Source organism: Genypterus blacodes, unplaced genomic scaffold (genome assembly GCF_046128005.1).
Source record: "Genypterus blacodes isolate CSIRO-AG114 ecotype Tasmania unplaced genomic scaffold, CSIRO-AGI_Gbla_v1 ptg000111l_1, whole genome shotgun sequence".
Classification (NCBI taxonomy): domain Eukaryota; kingdom Metazoa; phylum Chordata; class Actinopteri; order Ophidiiformes; family Ophidiidae; genus Genypterus; species Genypterus blacodes.
In genome coordinates, this window is record NW_027466915.1 from 1,936,826 (window position 1) to 1,958,531 (window position 21,706).

Here is a 21,706-nt window from a genome sequence, read left to right on the forward strand (position 1 = left end):
TTGGGATGCGACATGAACTAGTAGATCATAATGTCGTACGACTTGTGACTAGCTTGACTTGAAGCAGGAACTAGACTTGCGTGAGACTTGAAGGTCAAGACTTGAGACTTGTTTGTGACCTACTTTCTGGCCACAGAGCTAAATTGATTTGAATCTTATTTAAGATGATTTAAATGGGGATTCCTTTGTGTCAATTGATAAATATGAATCTGAGCGTACATAAATCAAATGTGGAACTCCTCAAGGCTCCATTCTTGGGCTTGTTTTCTTCAACATTTACATGCTAACGGATGCCCGGATATCAGAAAATTGCCAAATCTCCTACCATAATCATGCAGATGACACACAAATTAACATAATGTGATTGTTATTGGAGCTAGCTCTCCACCTCCTCTGTGCTGGATCATATCTTCATGTGTGGACTTGCTTTCTTATGTGTGTGGGAAGAATCAGAAAATTAGGTTTTGCCATGGGGCAAAAGAAAACGTGCCCCATTTGCCTTTCCACCACTGTGCCTGAAAAACAGGTATACTGTATGTAAGCCCTAATTAAACAGTCCAAGAAGAGGCTCTGATAGAGGAGACAATGAAAGCTGGAAAAGTGAAAGGATTAAGAAATAATCCCCCCACTGTAGTTTTCTTGTAGCCCTGAATTTATAAAGACAGACAGTTTAGCTACTGTACTTAAATATGCTGATCTGACTTGAACATCAGGTAACCATCAACAGGTGAGATGTTCTGAACTACAGAGCTGGTATATGTCTTTGTTCATGTCCTTTGTTCTTGTTTAACTTTTCTAAATGAATCTTTCCTTATTTGGGAAGATTGTTTTGTCTTTGCTGGTGCCATGGATATGAAAACATTTCAGGTACGGTGTGTCTCATTCATTCAGGGATGTAGCATATATGAAACACACTACAGATTTTGGACAATTACCTTAGATTATATATAAGTATTTACTTCTTATAAGCAGTTATTGAAAATATCCATGAAGGTGATTAAGCTATTTATCATTGAACTGCTGCCACAAAGAGCAAAAGTAACAGCTTTTCTGTGGTTTCTATCACGGCCACTAGGTGTCACTACAAGGCAGTAAACTCCACATTGAGCTCGATTCATACTGATATACTGCACCTCTCTGCACTCACACATTAAGGGTCGTGTATTTTAGTACACACCAGTTATAGGCGCAGTTTATTACAGTATTGTGGGGCACGTTATTTTAGATTTGTTTCTCGTGGTTTGAACCAGCAGGAGATTGGTTGATCTTCTAACAGTAGGTTGACACCAGAGTTGATTAATGTCAGATGGACATAGCGAGCAGCCAGAAATTCCTGGACGCTCAGATGGTCGAGGCAGAACACCTGGTCCTGGTAAGCCCCCTCTCCTCGTTAAAGACCTGTGTGAACACTCCTGAGCACCCTGATGCTGCTGTGTAGCTTCTGTAGCTGATCAGAGGCCACTTTTCCTAGAGACTCCATCATCCTGGGACGTGTGGATCTGTCCCTGCTCCTCCATCATACTTGATGTTGGTCAGTTTGATCTGAATCAGCGGGAAGTGGATGTACATCCCAGTCAGGGTCTTGGGCTGTTCTCCTCAACCTCTGGTCTTCATCACATCCTCCAGAACGGTAGCAGTGATCCTGCAGAAGACTGGGACATGGCACATGATGTGGAGGCTTCTTGAGGTCAGGATGTTAGAGATGATGCTGTTAGCCTGCTCATTATCTCTGAATCTCTTCCTGAAGTACTCTTCCTTTGTGATTATAAATGTCCAGTGTCAGAGTGTTCATCCATATATCCAGCCTGTCAATCAAGATGCTGTGAGCAGTGTCAGAACTGTACTGAGATCTGAGAGGATCATGATGGCTGTTTTATTTGCATGAGCGATAATCCTCAGGCCGTTCACTACTTTGAGTAGGACTGCTTCTGTGCTGTGCTCCAGACCAAAGCCAGACTGGAGGTTAGCTAATGAACCAAATTTACCAAGGAAAGGACAATTTGAGATGGAGATCACAAACACACTTATCCTCAGTTTTCGTGCTGCTTGCCCGTATCTAAATCACACTGCTTGTCCACATGGGTCCCTCAAGGTTCAGTGCTTGGACTCCTTCTCTTTTTCTTGTATGTAAACTCCCTTGGTGCAATCTTCCATTCACTTGGCTTCTCTTTCCATTCCTATACTGACAACTCACAACTCTTCCTGTCCTTCCCACCTGACTGAGCTCTTTGTCATGCCAGCAAATACTTGCATACAACCTACAATCAGCATACATCTTCACTCCTCCATCCCACAAAGTCTGCCAGGAAGTACAAGTCCTTGATTTACCAAACTCTATTGGGTTTGCTACATTTTTAAAAGGATTTTTATAGGTTTGTAAAAAACACCTTTTAAGACCCAACTCTTGTGAAGACCATACCTCGCTATCTATTCCTCCTCCAGATTGTGCCTCTTGGCATCTATGTCCTGAATACTTATTCTTGTTATTCTCTCCAGACTAGATCATTGCTTGTGTTGTATCAAATACATCACTGTAGATAAAACCATCTGCCAAATGACTTAATCTATATGTAAGAGCAAACACTTCTAGATAGCAAGCAAAACAAATCTGAGAAGAACACTTGCTCCATCTTTAAATCACCGATTTAATTTTAGAAAAAGCAGCATTTAAATATGAAATAAAAATGTAATAGATAGACGTTGCTGGCTGAGTCATAGCATGTGAGTGCAGCAGTGATCTGATTCACTGAAGTGCTCTCACGGAGTGGACCAATTAAACATCAAGCTGAGGACAGTGAACGCATCGCAGCGAGTTTAAATTAAAGTGACGATTACTCCAGTAGTTCACTCGTTTGTTTACATAGACTTTTAACAGCAGTGTCAAGTCCACCGGAATAGAACCAATTGAACATCCGGCTGGGACATTTAAAGTAAACAATATATCAGTACGTAACTTTTAAATAATCACCACATTTTTAATTCAAATGCGAAAACATTTTATATACAGTATATATAAATGAATACAAATACAAATATATATGTTTAGGACTTTTGTAGATGGAAATATACACTATGATTAAAATGTTTTTAAATATAGCTTAGTTAGCGAGGTGTTCAAAACTCAAAGTTAGACTACATTACACAAATATACAAGAAATACTGATGACGGTACGTTTAGTCTTTTTTAAAAATACGCTGCAGTGACATAACTGCTTCTCGAACCTACAGTATTTGAATCATCGCTTGTCTTTATAGCAAGTAGGCCACAGTTTCTTGGCGCGGCTAATTGTGGGCAGTCGCTCGAGCGCTCGCTTCTCCACTTGAGAGGAATACATCAAGTGGGAGATCGGTTATGCCAGAAAGCCCGGAAGTAGGAGATTATTTGTTTGAACTTCAAGGATAAGGGGAAACAAATGAATACTAAATGAAATAAGAGAAACAAATGGTTGTATAAATAACTTGTGTGCTCTTAAACACATTAGATATTGCTTCAGAATTACAAAATGATATTTCACAATCAAAGGCATAAAAACAGACCATAAGAAATATCAATTTAAAATAAATCGAATAAAACTATGTTAAAGATAGTCCAATTCCATCACATTCCCACCGACAACGACCTCCGTCTACGTTTCTTCTACGTTATTCCAAACACCTTATTTTGAAAGGTAAGAACCGAAACGCTATATGTTATTCATGCTAGTCTGACCGTTTATTTTGAAAGGTAAGAACCGAAACGCTATATGTTATTCATGCTAGCCTGACAGTGGTGTGGAAAAGATGGCTGCTTCGGCGGCAACAGAGAATTCTTCCCCCGGGTTGTCTCCAAGTTACGCCGTAATCTGCTCTTTCCTGGAGCGTTACGGCGCGTTGTTGGATTTACCGGAGCTCACTTTTCCTCAGCTGGAGAGATATCTGCAGGACACATCCTCAGGTAGGGCGGAAAACACTAGACTTAAGGGGGAGGAGGAGTAGAGACTTCACCATTGCATCCACGATAATGGTACCGTGCTAGCAGGCTAGTAGCTATGTTAGCTAGTTGTGTGTTATTGTGTGGTTTTCTAACCTTCGTGTTTACTTAAATAGTCGTTAGCGTCACCCCAGTGCGTCAATTTGAAGTGGGGAACCTGACTATGCACCATATAAAGATTATTCACACTCAAAGGAGTCGAAACAGTCGAGGTTTTATCTCAGTTTTTAGCTTTTGTATTGGGCTTAATTTTTTCAAGCAGCCTTTATCTGTCTGTAACGTTACTCCTAATACATCACAGAGAAATGTGCGCGGGGCACACAGTGCGTACGACGTAAGGAAGATGTTTACAGTTCTTTCAAAACATGTTGCGCTTTGACATTATATCGGGGACGATATCACCGTCTTTAATGTGCACTAATTGTGAGCTTTATTTACAGTTAAATTATTTTGGCACACAGCGCAAGTGGTCCCATTAGGTAGTGTCAAATTTACCAAAATAACACCGACTTCCGGTTGGAGTTTTCACAGTACTTGCTGTTCTGACTTGGTGATGTAAACTGTGGTGTTATTCAAAAACGTTTTTCAACTACCGGTTTCGACAAGTCCATGATTAACGCGTCTTAATTATAATGCACAACACTCGACCAACTGTTCAAGTATGTTTTTTATAAATGATAAACAATATGCGATTTCCGTGTTGTGCAGCTCACAGCGGTTGACTTGACGCTCTTTTCTCGCGTTATTTTGCGCATGCGTCTCATCTGAAGCGTTTCCTGATTGGATTTCTTGTAATCATAATAAATAACTCCTTACAGTGCTTTTAGTTCTGTCTGAAAGAACTCAAGGACTCTATTCACTTTTCACTTACTTCAAACGGCAGCATCGTTCTGTGTCAGGGTCCATGAGTTGGTTCGATTCTCTTGTAGCTCAAAATAGTCATTAGGCGTTTGCTACATTGTTACGCACAATACTCGAGACACCAGGGCTGCAACATGAATATGCAAATTCCTAGTTGATCTACTTATTGATGTAGTCTATTGTATAACGTGTCAAAACTGAATGACTTGAAATGTATTATGTTGAGTATTGTTAGGAACATAACGGCAGATCTCCTTTTTACGCGTATCTTCTCCAAGAAGCACTTTGTCCAATGTTGTATGAAAATGGAAACCACTTTTACCTCACAGCAAGTGAAAAATGAGCTTCAATTTTTTTTCACTTCAGATTGCTTACAATGGAGTTGCTAATGCTTAACATAATATATAGAAATGTTCAAAATACGCCAAACTGTTACGTCTAAAACAATTGTTGGATTGTTAAATGGCATGCATTTAAAAGAATGTAGTAATTGCTGAGTTCTAATTTCTGAGTCTTATCTCTCGTAAGGGGACGAGGAAAATCTCCCCTAAAAAAACGTATTAGCATATAATCATAGAATCTCTGTGTGTGTGTGTAATGTGTGTAATCGGAGCTGTCATCTGGTAAACAGGTCAACTACAATGGGACGAACGGAAATGTAACAATACAGGAAAGTAAAGAATACAGGAACTGAGCCCTAATCCAGTAAGAGGATCTCAAATCCACAAAAGTTCACCGTGAAATCAGAGTCAGTGAGATGATCCAGTGTTCTGTGTACATTCTTCCTCTCCAAGGTTAGCAGGTCGCTGGGGTCCACAGAAGACATGCAAGGCGGTAGACAAGAGGAGTAGCTGATTTCGTTGATCCTAACCTGTTAACTGACAGACAAAATAAGCATTTGCATATTAACGACTAAAGGGTTAATCAATTTATAAATATAATCTGTTATAGCCTTCACTCAAATTTAAGACAAAAAACGTGGGCAAAGTCGTTTTTGTGAAGTATTATCTCAAAGCATATAGCTTTTTGCCGTTCCATTAGTAGTGAAAAGAATGAAAAGCCACACACCGTGACAAAGTGCATCAGTGTCCAGGCTGTCGTCAACCACAGTCAGTTCATCCTCAGAGGGTGAAAGCAAATGATGGGGCACAACACAGTGAACTGAACTCTTCAGTCTGTTTACAAAGAGTTGGGTAATTGGATATTAACATCATATCACTGATATGATAAAAGACATGTTCAGACTCAGAACAAGGACATTAGCTGTAACAACTGAATGAATATTTAGGGGCTACAGGCACAACCCGTAGTAGGTGTCAGTATTTAATTGCAGGAGGATTCATTTGATGTTGTCATTTCATTAGAAATCCCATCTTCTTTCTTCTCGCCGATGCATGAATGGTGCCATGTTTTCCCAACATTAATGCTGCAGTAACCACAGTGTGTTTCTAACTCTTCCCCAGTTCCAAAGCTCCTGGTTGATCTTCACGTCAAGTTGCTGAGGAAGATTGGCAAGTCGGTGTCGGCAGACAGATGGGAGAAATATCTGGTCAAGGTCAATGAAGTTTCACGCTTTTGCACAAGCTTTTGATTTGTCCCCACACATTTCCAAGTTCTGCTATCATACAAACAAGATTTTAAACAACGTGGGTGTTTCTTAATGGTTGAAGCTGTTCACAACTATTGGCCCATATTCATTATCTTTCTTGTACAAAAAAAGTACAAATATCTACTCATTAAATGATTTTGTGACAGAAAGGTATTGACTCAGACAATACATAAAGGAAAAATTAAAATTGGAATTCCCTTGCAGGTATGCCAAGACTTCAACACAACGTGGGCATGGGAACTGGAACAGAATGGATACCAAGGACTAGCCACGGAGTGCAAAACGGGGATGCTCAAAGTAAGTACATAGTGTTCTTGTTGCTCAAGCATTTTAATTGTGTAATTTTATATGCAGCTGCAAAAGATACAATGATGCAGCTCACCCAAGCCACAGTCTGCTTTCATTTGATTTGATTCCATAAGAAGCAACTTTTACAAGACTACCCTGAGGATCATAGTTAAATGTAAAAGGAACGCATACAGAACATAGTGTGGAATATACAGCTGCAGGTAATCATTCATAAACTGGTGAATTAATAACAAACAAACATCCAAATACAAAACAGACACACATCTGCGTGTTTAAACGGTCGGTGAACCACGGAGTTATCAAGTTCCCTGCACTTTATTTTCCTGGTCAGCCACAGATTCTGGAGCAGCGTATTGGGCTTCAATTTATACCAAGTGCATAATTACTGGTAGAGTTGTCAGTGTGCTGAATGGCAGATATGAGAAAGTATTTTCGATTTTGATGATGGATGAGACTGGAAGCTAAAGACCACCAGAGCTACACAACCCCCACTGATACAAGCTTAGATATAAAACATGTGCTCTGCTTTATGTGTGCCTTTTGTAAAACACTATGATGTGGTGTATTGTCGTAAGTTGAAGTGAGTATGGCTGGTTCATACTATTTGAGTATTGGTACCTATTCATTACATTGGTGCTCAACTGAAGACCTAGAAGTAATACACGCTACTCAAAAAAATTGAGGGAACATTTAAATCACACATTGGATCTTGATGAAATGATTATTGAAGTTGAAAAACTACAATGGAAACCAAAGTCATAAACCCACACTTGGATACATAATGCCCCATAGGTGCTCAATTGGATTTAGCAGTCAGGGTACCGTTGGCTATGACATGCCGGTCTGTCAAGGATATGCCTCCTTAGACCATCACTCGCCCATCACTCCAATGGCAGAACTGCCAATTGTAGGGTTCTCTGGCAAATGCTAGTGGAGTTGCACGCTGCTGGGCTGTGAGTACAGGTCCCACTAGAGGATGTCGGGCCCTCATGCCACCCTCACAGAGTCTGTTTCTGACACCAGTAGCCTGCTGTAGGTCATTTTGTAGGGCTCTGGTAGTGCTCCACCTGTTCCTCCTCATAAACGAGCAGATACTGGTCCTGCTGCTGGGTTGATACCCTTCTAAGGCCCTGTCCAGCTCTCCTTGTGTAACGGCCAGTCTCCTGGTATCTCCTCCATGCTCTTGAGACTGTGCTGGGAGACACACCTTGCACCTATGGATGTGCTAGCCTGAAAGGGGGCCAGACTATATGTGCAACCTGATTGGGCTGCAGGTTTCGCCTCATGCTACTAGTAGTGACAAGGATACTAGAGAGAACTAGAAAACTAGAGAAGAATCGGGTGGGAAGGTTAAGGAGAGAGCAATTGTCTGTGGCCACAACATGCAGAACCATTCCCTTTTTGGGGGTTGTCTTGCTTTTGCCTCTCCATTGCACCTGTTGTCACTTTCATTTGCACCAAAGCAGGTGAAATAGACAGGTTGATATCCCTGAAGTTTAACTGACTTGGTGTTATACTGTTATGATTAAGTGCTCCCGTAATTATTTTGAGGATATTGTGTAACTAGGCCTCGGCTAATGCACACATAAGTGTGGCACATCATTGCCGTGTCCACTCGGTTTGTACCTTTTCTCCCTTTTACTCACTATTTTGATTGCCTTTTTGTGATTATAACACATCCTGTGCTGTTTGTCTTTCTCTAGTATTTGTGCGAGTGTCAGTTCGATGAAAACACGAAGTTCAAAACTGCCGTCAATGAGGAGGATGCAGATAAAATGCGGCTGCAGCCCATCGGCCGGGACAAGGATGGCCAGATGTATTGGTTTCAACTGGACCAAGACAATAACGTTCGTGTTTACACAGAAGAGCAGGACGACTTAGATGGGTCATCTTGGAAATGCATTGTGAGGTAAGTCGACGTAATATGCTTTAATATAAATGGAACATGCTTCAGGCTCTATGAGGGGGGAATTAAAATGTTAAATGTGCTCTAGAAAAGTTTGTTATTCTGAAACGGGACAATGAACATGTATGTATTGTCTTCTGCTTGTAGAGACAGAAATGACTTGGCCGAGGTCGTGGCTCTGCTGAGGACACAGATTGACCCTGAACTGTTGAAAAAAGACGCAGAGGCCAAAGCTGAGGAGGATAAAGAAGGTATTATAATAGATAAGAAGATGTCATGTTGGCATGCTAAAGTAAAGGAGCCAGATTATACAAGTCAAATCTGCTAAAATGCTTGAGAAAAATTGTTTTCTTGTTGTTTATATTATTCACAGAAATACATTCTTTTATCTTGATAAAAGTTTTATATTTATGAGGCCAGACATATTCTTATCAGGTCGTTTTTGTTGTTTGTATGATTTGTTTTGAACCTGGGACTACATTGTTGCAGTGTGGCATTAAAACCACTTGGTCCAGTTATATGTAAATACATGTTATATGTGCAATATGTTCTTACTTACTTGTCACAGCGTACATTTTCTATGGCTTATCAAAGGTGTACCATACACATTTGACCCTTTCTGGTTCTAAATCTGTCAGGGTCAACACGTTTTTATCTCAGTACTTTGTGACAAATTCTCAAAATCACAGTGTTCACATATGCTGAAGCCAACTAAACAAACACAGTAGGTTCTATGTGCTAAACAAAGAGCAAGACTGGATCTTTTATTTCATATCTTTATTGCAGGTGGTGTAAAAAAGCCTGAGTCTACATCAGATGAAGATGAGAAAGACCCCAAAGAGGCCACCTGCCCTGTCTCGCCAAAAACTGAGACAAATGAAAAAGTATCACTAAGAGACGATTTAAAATCAGAAGTTGCTGAGGCCAAATCATCACAGAATTGCAGTGTTGAAGGCAGAGTGGAATCAGAACCTCCTCTGGGTTCAGAAAAACAACCCATTGTAAATGCCCAGACCATCAAAGAAGAGCCGATGGAGGTGTTGAACACTAAATCGGCATCCGTTGCTGAGACGGCAGTATTTGTCAAGGCAGAGCAGGAAGGGGAGAACAAGAGAATCAGTTCAGAAGAGCATCAGCAGGCAGTGAAGAATGACCAGCAGGCCAAAATCCCCCTGAAGAAAAGAGGAATGAAATTTACTGAGGAGTTTGAGAAAAACATCGCTGGCACCATTATATTGCAAAATGTGTCTGTCTCTCAGGTAAAAGAACCTACTAAAGTTGAGACAGCTTCAGAACAGACGAAGAAAGCACTGAGTGTGAATGATCACATAAATGGTGATGACCAACATAGACCTGAGAAAATTGTCCATAGCAATTTGAGTGAGTCGACTGAGAAACAGAGTAACTCTGCTGATGGCAAAGGACACACAACTGAACCAGTTGCCAGTGACAGTAAATGTGTTGAAGCCCAAGAAAAGGAGGTGCAGTCCACAAGCGAGGAGGGAATAAAAGATAAAAAAGATGTGGTCTGTGAGGCAGAGAAGCCTGTGGACGGCATCACATCATCTCAGGAAGACCCAGAAAAGAAAAACAAAGATCTACAGATGGATAAGAAAAGCAAAGTGACAACAGATAGGACAGAAGCACATACCAAAAAGTCTTCCTCACTCCAGACAACAGAGCTTCCACCTGCATCTAAAGATGTACATAGTGCACTCCAGAAGTCACCCAATGATGAAGAGCTTGAAAAAAAGAAAGATTCTGAACCAATAGATGCAAAAGTGGTTGCTCCGCCAAACAAGACGGACACCTTAACGGAAACTGGTAAAACATTGAGAAATGAGTCTGAGAACCTAAATTCAAAACACAAAATTACGTCCAAAGAAGTGAAATCAAAGGAATCGGAAAAATCAGAGGAAAAATCAGGCCCCACAGACAAGGATGCAACAGAGTCTATTCAAGAAACACACAAATCAGAGGCTGCAGACAATGTGGCTGACCATAAACACAAAGAAACCACCAGTGCAAGAGAATTGGAGACACCTGAGGCTAATGCAGATAAATCAGATAACTCTACACACAAAGTGATGCCTAAAACAGCAGAGACACGGACAGACGGAGATTCTGCAAGGAAAGCTGATGACACCGATGTGTCGGCATCTGTCATTAAAAAGACGAAGAACTTGAGACACGGTGGTGACGAGACACAAAATTCTACAGTCATTAAAAAAGCAGATAAACCATTATTAAATGAGACATCAGAAGAAACACTCTCTACTGAAGATACAGAGAGATCTTCTGTTATTAAAAAGGCAGAAGAACCAGAACCTACCGAAAAGTGTCATGACGTCAGAGATGCAGTGAAAAAAAATGCACCAACCAGTGACGTCTCGGATAAGACCGAGATGCCTGTCCCTCAGCACAAGAAAGACAAAACTGTCCGCTGTGACGACAGCAACGCACAGGATACAGCCAACACAAGTGAATCTGTAGTCAGGCCTATGGAGGTCCGGGCGGTGGCTGCTAAAGATGATCTGACAAAGCCACAGGAGGATGCCGACGCTACAATGAACTTGGCTGCACATAAGAAGTCAAAAGAGAAAGATAAACCGTCCAGTTCTGTTGAGAAGACAAACATCTCTGAAGACGCAGGTAAACAATCTCAAGCAGAGCAGGAAAAGGTGTTTGGAAAACAGCTTGACAAGACCAAGCAAATGTCTCTGTCATCAGCAGAAAGTGAAAAGGTCACAGACAAGGAAAACAAGAATGACAAAAGAAGCCTTAGAAATGATGCTGATGCCATGTGTCAAGACAAAGAACGCAAAAAGGATGCTGCATTCAATAAACATTCACCAGCAGAAGTAGACGAGCAGAAGGCTGCTGCTAAAAATGGCAAAAACTCAACCAAAACAGAGGTACCTGGTCAACTAAATGCAAACAAAAAAACAGATAGTGAACCCTCAACTGAATCCAAGAGACCAGCCTGCCCAAATGTGAGCAAAGAACCAGATGGTGAACCCCAAACTGAAACCGAGAGACCAGGCTGCACAAATGTGAGCAAAGAATCAGTTGGTAAACCCTCCACTGAATCTGAGAGACCAGGCTGTCCAAATAAGAGCAAAGAACCAGATGGTGAACCGTCAACTGGATCGGAGAGACCAGGCTGCCCAAATGTGAGCAAAGAACCAGTTGGTAAACCCTCCACTGAATCCGAGAGACCAGGCTTTCCAAATGTGAGCAAAGAACCAGTTGGTAAACCCTCCACTGAATCCGAGAGACCAGGCTGTCCAAATGTGAGCAAAGAATCAGTTGGTAAACCCTCCACTGAATCTGAGAGACCAGGCTGCTCAAATAAGAGCAAAGAACCAGTTAGTGAACCCTCAACTGAATCGGAGAGACCAGGCTGCCCAAATGTGAGCAAAGAATCAGTTGGTAAACCCTCCACTGAATCCAAGAGACCAGGCTGTCCAAATGTGAGCAAAGAATCAGTTGGTAAACCCTCAACTGAATCCGAGAGGCCGGGCTGTCCAAATGTGAGTAAAGAACCAGATAGTGAACCCTCAACTGAAATTGGGAAACCAAGCCGCCTAAATGTGAGCAAAGACCCAGAAGGTGAACCCTCAACTGAATCGGAGAGACCAGGCTGCCCAAATAAGAGCAAAGAACCAGATAGTGAACCCTCAACTGAATCGGAGAGACCAGGCTGTCCAAATGTGAGCAAAGAACCAGAAGGTGAACCCTCAACTGAATTGGAGAGACCAGGCTGTCCAAATGTGAGCAAAGAACCAGAAGGTGAACCCTCAACTGAATCCGAGAGACCAGGCTGTCCAAATGTGAGCAAAGAACCAGGTAGCGAACCCTCAACTGAAATTGGGAAACCAAGCTGCCCAATTGTGAGCAAGGAACCAGATGGTGAACCCTCAACTGAAACCGAGAGACCAGGATGCCTAAATGTGAGCAAAGAACCACATAGTGAACCTTCAACTGAAATTGGAAAGCCAAGTTGCCCAAATGTGAGCAAAGAACCAGATAGTGAACCCTCAACTGAAATTGGGAGGCCAAGTTGCCCAAATGTGAGCAAAGAACCAGATGCTGACAAGCCTATGAATGAGGAGAGCAAAGACAAAAATGAAACAAAAGCCTCTGCAGCAATAAAAGATGTACCAGCTCCATCAGGAGTTGTCCGACGAAAACTCAAAGCCCCAGTCCACCGGAGGAAAGCAGTAATCCAGCAGGAGGAAAGACAAGGGGATTCAGAGTCTGACTCTAATACAGGCAGGTCACTACGAAGATCTCCAAGGATCTCTAGACCGACCCAAAAGGCAGTAGAGAACCAGGACAGGAAACCGGAGAAACCACAGGCTCATCCAGAAGATGAGAAGTGTGACGATGACAAAGGGGAGAAAGGAAAAGAGGAGGAAGATGAGGAGGAGAAAGAAGTGAAACCTATCCAAAAGAAACAAAGGGAGAAAAGGGCTGATCAGGAGGGTCAAACCAAACCGAAGGTAGGACTTTTCATTAGGTGTCCACATCTGTGTTTGTTTCAAACTAGGTTGCCCCAAAAGAGACATTACCGTTGTCATGCCTTGCTTGTTTCAGGGGAAAAAGAGACGGAGGGTTCGGTGGTCCAGAACCCGGCGTAAAAAGAAAGGCTCTGAAGATGACGAGAGCGAATCTGAATCCAGCGAGGACGAGGAGACGGAGGAGGAAGATGACAGCGACGAAGACTACAAGGTTGAGCGAACGCGGAAGAGGCGGAATCGAAACAGAGAAAGACGAAGCTCTGACTCCTCTACCTCTTCAGACGATGACCTACCTCCAAATGACGACCCCTGCAAACACTGTGGTCTTCCAAATCACCCAGAGCTGGTGGGTGCCCATGTGATCTCTGTTTGTTAAGTACCTTGTGATAACATTTGTTGTGATTTGGCGCTATATAAACAAAGTTGAATCACATCTCATATTTGCTATATTATGTGATACCGATGTCAAAAAGAAGTGTTGTAATTCATCAACTCTCCACATCTCTTTTCCAGATCTTACTGTGTGATTCGTGTGATAGCGGCTACCACACAGCCTGCCTTAGGCCCCCCCTCATGATCATACCAGATGGTGAATGGTTCTGCCCGCCCTGTCAACATGTGTGTACCTGTACCAAGTACTTTAAGTCTAATCAAATACAATTCTAGCACGTCTGTGGCATGTTTTATTAATCACCACCTTCCTGTGAATGACCCCTGCAGAAGCTGCTGTATGATAAACTGGAAGAGCAGCTCCAAAACCTCGATGCAGCACTGAAAAAGAAGGAACGAGCTGAAAAAAGGTGAGATATTGACATATATATATATATATGTGTAGATTAGCGCATGTATCAGTACCATTTACAAAACAGGTATCGGCTGAATTGAAGTAGCAATGACCTTTCAACATTGCAGAACAATTTATTTACAATGTATTGTAGATTTCATACTTACACACGGGTGGCGCTGTTGTTCAGTTTTGTTGTGGTCTTACATTCATGGTCTTAATGTCTGTCCAACAAACTGGAGCCTCTTCTTTGTGAGCCACTCCCCTTTGCCCTGCTGTGTTGGAAAACCTATGAATCCATTTAACTGTTTTGCAGTTTTTTAAGCTTTTCCAGTGACAAAGACATGAGTTATAAAGGCTGAAAAAATAACAGAAATATTGGTTGTGATTTTCAGGTAGTTGCTTGCGTTCTATTGACGTGTTTGTACTCCTTTCATCGACATTCTTGTTCTCAGTATCACTTCAAAGTTACTTTGAATGGAATCGGTATCGTTTTCCATATGTTACCCAGCCCTAGACACTAATATGTATTTGCACAAATTTAAAGTTACAGTATGTTTTTGAAAGTGAGCTTTTCTTGTTTCTTTCCTCCTCCCAGGAAAGAGCGTCTAATTTTTGTTGGAATCAGTGTTGAAAACATCATCACGCCATCAGTAAGTTTATAGAATATTTTGTTACATCCATACTGGAATGGTCCTGCAAACAGGTTTCTAAATTACCCACGTTACCTCCCTATAGGTGGAAGTAGAGGAAGAAAAGGCAGAGATCGTAATCAAAGAGAAGAAAGAAGCAAAGCGAAGCAAGAGTTGGGGCCGAAGATCTACAAGGACTAAGAAAACCATCAGTTACAGGTATGTATGCTATAATGAGTTTAGGAAGCAGTTGAATGCAATCAATACGAGCAGCCAGACATCAATTCCTGTCACAATGTTGTTTTCACAGATTCGATGATTTTGATGAGGCTATTGAGGAGGCCATTGAGGAGGACATCAAAGAAGCTGAAGGTGGAGGTAGGAATTCCTCTCAGATTTACATTTTTTTTAATTCAGTTGATAATGATTATTCATGAGGTGGGGGGGTTATTTATTGTGTCTTTAACAGGAGCAGGCCGGGGAAAAGACATGGCCAACATCACGGGCCACAGAGGAAAGGACATGTCCACCATCCTCCAAGCAGAGGAGGGCAAAGAGAATGGGCACCCACCACCACCACCACCACCGCCACAACCCAGCTCGGGCCAGCCCCGGAAAAAACGCCGGCGCCTCAATGACCTGGACAGTGACAGCACCGTGGACGAGGAAGAAAGCGAGGAAGAGTTTCGTTTTAGCGAAAGGTTTGGATAGATACAGTAACTACAGTCATGAAATGTCTTGTAAAATGACCTGTTGAATTTAATTTCTCAAAACACTTTTCTCCCCCGGCTGGATGCAGCTCAGATGAGTTTGTCGTAACCGAGAACGACACAGAACCTGAAACGGAGGCAGATTCCAATGATAGCGAGTTAGGCAGCACCGTTGGCAGAAAACGTCGCCGTTCCTCTCGGGCCAAGAAGCCACCAAAGCGACGACAAAGCTCAAGAAGGCGACGGAGACCGAAGGGGTACTCTGATGATGAAGAGGAAGAAACAGATGAGGAAGATGAGGAAGAAATTGGTATGTAATTTATGTATATCAGTCTAGGCTGTATAAATGATTTTGATTGTCGTCCCTTTATGAAGGTCTGAGATATTAAAATTTTGAAATGATTGTGTGTTTTTTTTTGTCCATGTGTGCAGCGACTGAAAACTCCAGCGAGTTCAGTGACAGCGATCTGGATATGAGCAGACGACGTTCTCGACGGAGTCGGAAGAAGCAAGTGAACTACTGTGAGACATCAGAGTCTGACGGCTCTCAGGCAGAAACCAAGCGGGTGAAAGTGAAACCCAGGCCGCGCCTGGACAGCTCCGACACCTCCGGTTAGTCAGAAACAAACCCAGGCCTGGTCATCGTTGACTGTTAATGTGATTTCTGGGTTAGGATGCTATGAACCGTTGTGGCTTTGGAAATCCCTTTTTAATGAACTCCACATCCACACAAACCCAGATTTAGCAGCATGTTTCATTTTTGAGGATGAGCTGTTTTATGGAGGGTGTTGATAGTATGCAAATGTGCCACTACTCTTACTGGTTGTCTCTGAATTGTTATATTGTCCACAAAGGAGTTAAGTTAATATTCTTTGTAATATTTGTTGTAATAGAAATATTTTCTGTTCGATCTCAATCACTTTGTGTTAAGCATATTATTGTTATAATGGCAGGATATCGGGCAGCTCACCTGGCTTTTTCTTTTCTTTTCAGCGAGTTCCTCCAGACAGTCTGAGGAGGATTCGGGCGATCGTGTGACGAAGAGAAGAGGCAACTCCTCAGAGGAAGATTCAAGGCAGCAGCGCAGACGTATTGCACTGAAACGCAGGCGAGCTTCAGAAGAGGACGACTCGGACGACGACTCAGACGAGTCATCAGAGGAGGATCGTCCCGTCCGCAAACGGGTTAACCGAATCGACTCAGACGACGATGATGAGGAAGAAGAAGAACAGGAGGAGAAGGAGAAGGAAAAGGAAAAGGCAGAGGAGGGTGCTGGCGCTCTGGCTACAGGAACAAAGCGTTTGGACTCTAATGTGGTGGAGTTGCCGCCCACCAATGGACAGAGAGGAATTGACGGAGCTGTAGAGAAGAGCCTGGAGGGCCTCATCAACCAGCCTGCCTCAGACACTCCAGGCAACGTCCAAGTAGACCCACCCAAAAACATCAGTGCCACACCAGCTGCTGCCATAGCCCCAAACGGTCTGGTTGCCCAAGAGATGGCACCACAGGAGGATGACGAAGACGACCTATTAGGGGTCACAGACCTAGTGGACTACGTCTGCAATAATGAACAATTGTAAAAAAACAAACAAAAAAAAAGTAGTGTACGTTTCATTTTTTTGTGGTATTGTATTTTTATATTGCTTAACTTTATTATTCCCTCCCCTACAGACACTTGTAGTCTTCTTTTTTTTCTCCAATTTGTGTCATCTGGACATTGTTTTTTAGCAACCTGCCCACCAGTATGAACTGGATCTAGTCACCAGTCTGTTGCTGCGCCTGTGGGATTGTACAAACCTGCGCAAATATTAAGTCGCGTCTGTGGATTATCACTCATCAATCGCCGTTGTTGAACCATCATTCATCTTCGCTGCCAAACCCTCCACATCTCCCAAACGCCTCATTCATTTCATATTTAAGTGTGTCCCAGTCTTGTTTTTGTCGGATCAATGGCTTGTGCGTGCCCCCCCCCCACCGCCCCCCCAACTCTGTCAAAATGCTTAATCATGGAATCCCCGTTGTGTAGAAAAATGACATTGATAAAATATCCACCGTCATTCAATCATTTGTTAGTTTTTCTGTTTAAAAGCTTGAGGTTTTTCCAACTTTTTTGACCACTGAATTGCAGCTGTTTTCAGTCATTTCACAATCAACATTAACTTTACTTTCACTGAAAGATGAGGGCTGGCCCTGAGTACCATTTAACCTTTCAGTATTGCTGGATTTTCAGAAGGAGCATTCGCATATTCAGCCGCTGCCTAAAAACCTGTGGTACAAAATAACACCCGTGTTTCGTAACAGCACGTCAGTTGTAACGCCAGACGCCCCTTTATATCGCTCCCTCACAGTGTGCACCACACCGCTCTTGGACGTGTCCTCTTTCTGCTTTTGTGTCCACTATACTTATGTCTACCTACCGTGAGCCTTGGCACTGATTGGACATGGATGTGTGACAGCACTTCTGGCTACATTTTACAGTCACGCTACTTTGTCCAAAAATAAGAAAAGAATACTCCAAATAATAATTTTGCACCCAAGTAACCTATAACGACTGAGTAATTGAATACTCTGAGCAGTAGGGGCCAACTCTAGTTGAAATGAAATCCGCATTTCAAATTGTAGTCCATACACCTTCTTGACCTTTGATTTGTAAATGATGAAATCTTGAGATGACACTATTTATTCTCTTTCTGGCATGATCAAGTCCTTTTAGATCACATTTTGATAAGCTACTACATACATTCACCTGAGAGTCAGACATGTGTGTGCTGATGTTATAGATGTAAAAACAAATGAAATTTTAGTGAGCTTTTTTCCCAAAATTCACATGTTCCATATTTAACAGTCATCCTCTGTATATTCAACCCTTTTAGGACCTGAAGGTGTGAATATTTCTGACCAACTATACTCGGCCACCCTTCTTTCTCACCTTGTTAACTTTTTTTTTTCTCTCTCTCAACTAATGTCTAGCCTTTGTACATTGTACACGTACTGTATATAATAATGTCAACTGTGTTCCCAGTTTTTTGGACTCCTGAAGGGTTTGGGCACATGAAATAATTCAGAGGGAAAACTCAAGCTCTCACCCTCTTCGTTTTTTCACATCTAATCAAGCGTCCCGTTATAACTTTTATGTTACCTTCTTTGTGATTGTTTTTCCTAATACTGTATTTGTTTTTGTATATCTTAACTTTTATTTGTTGTCCCATGAGCAAACTGTAAAGTGGCTTAATTCCTTTGTACATTTTTGTTTTGTTGCAGGTTCCAAACCTGCAGCCACATGGCTTTTATTTCCTTAAATAACACTCAGCTCCAAAACTTCCCATTATTAGCTTCATTCTTCTCTCCGCCTGGATCGTCCTTCATACAGATCAACCTCCCCCACATTCCCATTTACATCCACCATTTCCTCAATCCGGAGTTCAATTTTAGGTCGTGCTGCAGTAAATATGACCTAAAAGATGAATAAATAAACTGCCTATTGAGACGATGTGTTAGAATATAACACATAAGGATACAGTTTATGGATGGGAGACGTACAAACAGAAAAAAATTACCAATGACTTCACTGACCTCTGCTGGAACCAGTCTGTGTGTATATCTGTAGTTTTTGCTGTAATATATTTAGAGGCATTTTTTTAATCATGGAAAATTATATTGGGCAATTCTTTTGGATTGCATGAGTTTCTAATAGTTTTCTTTTGTAGGAAAGTAACATTGGCACTGTTTTTTGTAATATCTGAAAAATGGCATGTTTGACTGATCTCTTTGTTTTCTCCTGACCTGTTGCTTTATTGCTAAAGGACTAATGAAGTAGCCGCCACAGGATATCTCATCAATTTCAGTCAAAGTGCATAGGTAAGCATGAGCTGACCTACTACAGGCATGTTATAGAAGCTTGAGGGAGAATGGGACTTTATAGAAAAAGAGAAATCTGATCAAAGCGTAAATTAATCCTTTTGTAAAATATCATTGTAGTTAGGCCTCAGCATGATCACAAAGGATAAACCACTCTATGTAACATTGCATTTTGATTACTGGCCAAATCACAACTTCGAGACAAAACAAAAGCCCATCCAACTTCTGGGCCTCAACACAATGCGTATCTTTAGATGAGCAGAATCGATTCTAATATTTTTACAGAACTATCTTTTGGTGGTTGATGTCCAAGCAAGAGAATGTGGAATGTGTGTGCTGTATGTAACCATGTTTTTATATTCTCCACAGAGATACGGAGAATGTATGGTATGTATAACACGGTTATGAAATAACCAGTAGCAAGTATTGCATAGGAATGAATAGATAGCAGGGTGAAGGGATGTAAAAGGAGAAATAAAAGCTGCGATGGGATCAGGGAGGAAGATTGTGCCAATGACTGAAGTGTTAAAAGATTTTCCTATTTACCTCATGAATCTGGGAGGGAAGACGCCCTGTCCGCTGTGTATAGATCCTAGTAGACTGGTCTTTGGTGTTCGTCTGCTCCTTACATTTTTGTTAACTTTACTGTTTCTTATGAATCTGATCTTGTACATTTGTCATAATAAAATGGGTCTAAACCTGATGTCGCCTCATCCCGTCTGACTTGTGACCTCAAAGTGACGATGGTGAGTTACGGTTGGTGTTTCGAAGCGGAGGAGTCTTGTGGCAGAGATATGCATTTGCTGGGACTCTTTACTTTGACATAATCATGATATCCTTGCAGCTCCACTGTGATTTTACTGATTTTATTTGGACTTCAGACTTCATTTGGAAATACTTGATACCTCTAATCCAAAGATTAAACATGCAATGCAAATCAGCCATACAAATGATTATCCTGGCAGTCAGAGACTTCAGACTCAAAGTTGGGACAGTGCCAGAACTTCTTGTAACTTGAACATTAACCTGGTGTGACCATGTACAGGGTACACCGGCTCCACGACTCCTATACTTTCAGGGCTGAGCTCGGGCAAGAGTTCAAACTTTCTTCAATACAGGTTCAATTTACACATCTAATTCAATGTATTGCTCATCTTACTGCTATATTTGAAATGTGTGTGTGTGTGCTACTCTGCAGCGAGCACCATTCCTCAAAGAGATGGGAGACAAATGGATGACATCATGAAGGATGTCACAGTTGACATGATGTCACCAGACTACTTTGAGACCATCTATGAGAACAATGAAAGGAAGACTTGCTTTTCAATGCCCTTTCCATGCAGAACTACTGTAGGAACGAACACACTACTTTGAGAATGTTTGACAGAAGTTCACCGTCAGGCTGGCTTTCACAGTAACGATCCACAAATGTGATAAGAAAATGGTTGGCATTGATCTTCCTCAGCTGGTGTTCGCAGTGTGAGAGCCAGCAGTGTGAAAGTTTTCATTGAAGGAAATGAGATGTAAGGGTTAGGAGGGGGAAGTGCCCAATCTTATATTATACACTACTATAATTGGAGTGCGGCAACCTGTGCATTTGTGTGTACGTATTGAGTTGCAATGAGCACCATGTACACCAGAAATCTATCATCCATCCATTAACAGCAACCTCATAAATTAACCATATCATTTCATTGTAAATTAAGCTGTGTGAAATGAGTAAACGTGTAGAAGACAATAGAGACAAGTGTTGCTGTCTCTTCACTCAGTGACAGCCCACTCTCTGCTCTGACTGTCACACTGAGCCGGTTTAACACAGCACACACAACAAACAGAGCTATGGTAAAGTAAAGCTCATTAGTTGCTGTGGGTCAGGGGACAGGAGCTGATCTGTAGATTGTTTATGTTGTTATGTTTATTTACCTGGTAGCAGCTGGTGGGTCTGATGAGACACTTTCTGCCTTGGCACATTTACATTTCACAGGACTAATGGGTTAAATATTACATAATAAAAGTATGTGAGTTACCCAGGAAATGTTATTTTGTTGACGTTGAAGTTAAAAACCAGGACAAATTTGTTTGAAAAGCGTAAATCTATATCATATCTCAACATTAACCAGGTGCTTTATTGAACCTAAATCATTTGACAGTTGTCTAGAGAGAAATGTATCCATTAAATGTTGCTGAAATAAATGTAACTTACCTCTGACAAACTTTTCAGGACACAGAGGAGATCAGTTGTTGTATTTGCACCTGTGTGGTATTTGAGCCAGTTACAGCCAAGGGCAACTATTACAGGTACAACATACCAAAGATATTGACTGTGTATGTCACACCCCTCCTGGCTGGAATGTCACATGACTTGCTATGTGACTGATGAGCTCAACCAGCTATATGACCAGAGGTGTAACATCTGGACAGGCAAGGCAGGAAATTCAGGATTTGTGGAGTAGTTATCAGAAAAGATGTAACTGACCAGATGCTTATGGCTTTAAGTGTCTGTAAGTAAAAAAAAGACTAAATTTGTGTCTTGAGTCTTGCCAG

General features: G+C 41.7%; 1 protein-coding gene across 1 annotated transcript; it reads left to right on the forward strand.

The window, feature by feature from the left end:
• Nucleotides 1-3,766: 3,766 nt before the first annotated feature.
• On the forward strand, nt 3,767-19,865 carry rsf1b.1 (remodeling and spacing factor 1b, tandem duplicate 1). Its single transcript, XM_076161226.1, has 16 exons — nt 3,767-3,934; nt 6,295-6,386; nt 6,645-6,737; nt 8,453-8,658; nt 8,803-8,906; nt 9,442-13,160; nt 13,255-13,524; nt 13,692-13,796; nt 13,899-13,978; nt 14,561-14,615; nt 14,701-14,813; nt 14,905-14,972; nt 15,064-15,295; nt 15,394-15,614; nt 15,737-15,916; nt 16,298-19,865. Exons 1-16 carry the CDS (start codon nt 3,781-3,783, stop codon nt 16,882-16,884), a joined length of 6,279 nt encoding a protein of 2,092 aa, XP_076017341.1. The 5' UTR covers nt 3,767-3,780; the 3' UTR covers nt 16,885-19,865.
• The last annotated feature ends 1,841 nt before the right edge of the window (nt 19,866-21,706 follow it).

Excerpts from the sequence above, each read along its gene's own strand:
- rsf1b.1 (XM_076161226.1), top strand. The coding sequence starts at position 3,781 with ATGGCTGCTTCGGCGGCAACAGAGAATTCTTCCCCCGGGTTGTCTCCA. Across the intron at positions 13,979-14,560 it reads AAGGAACGAGCTGAAAAAAG|GAAAGAGCGTCTAATTTTTG; the intron begins GTGAGATATTGA and ends TCCTCCTCCCAG. Across the intron at positions 14,814-14,904 it reads AAGAAAACCATCAGTTACAG|ATTCGATGATTTTGATGAGG; the intron begins GTATGTATGCTA and ends TTGTTTTCACAG.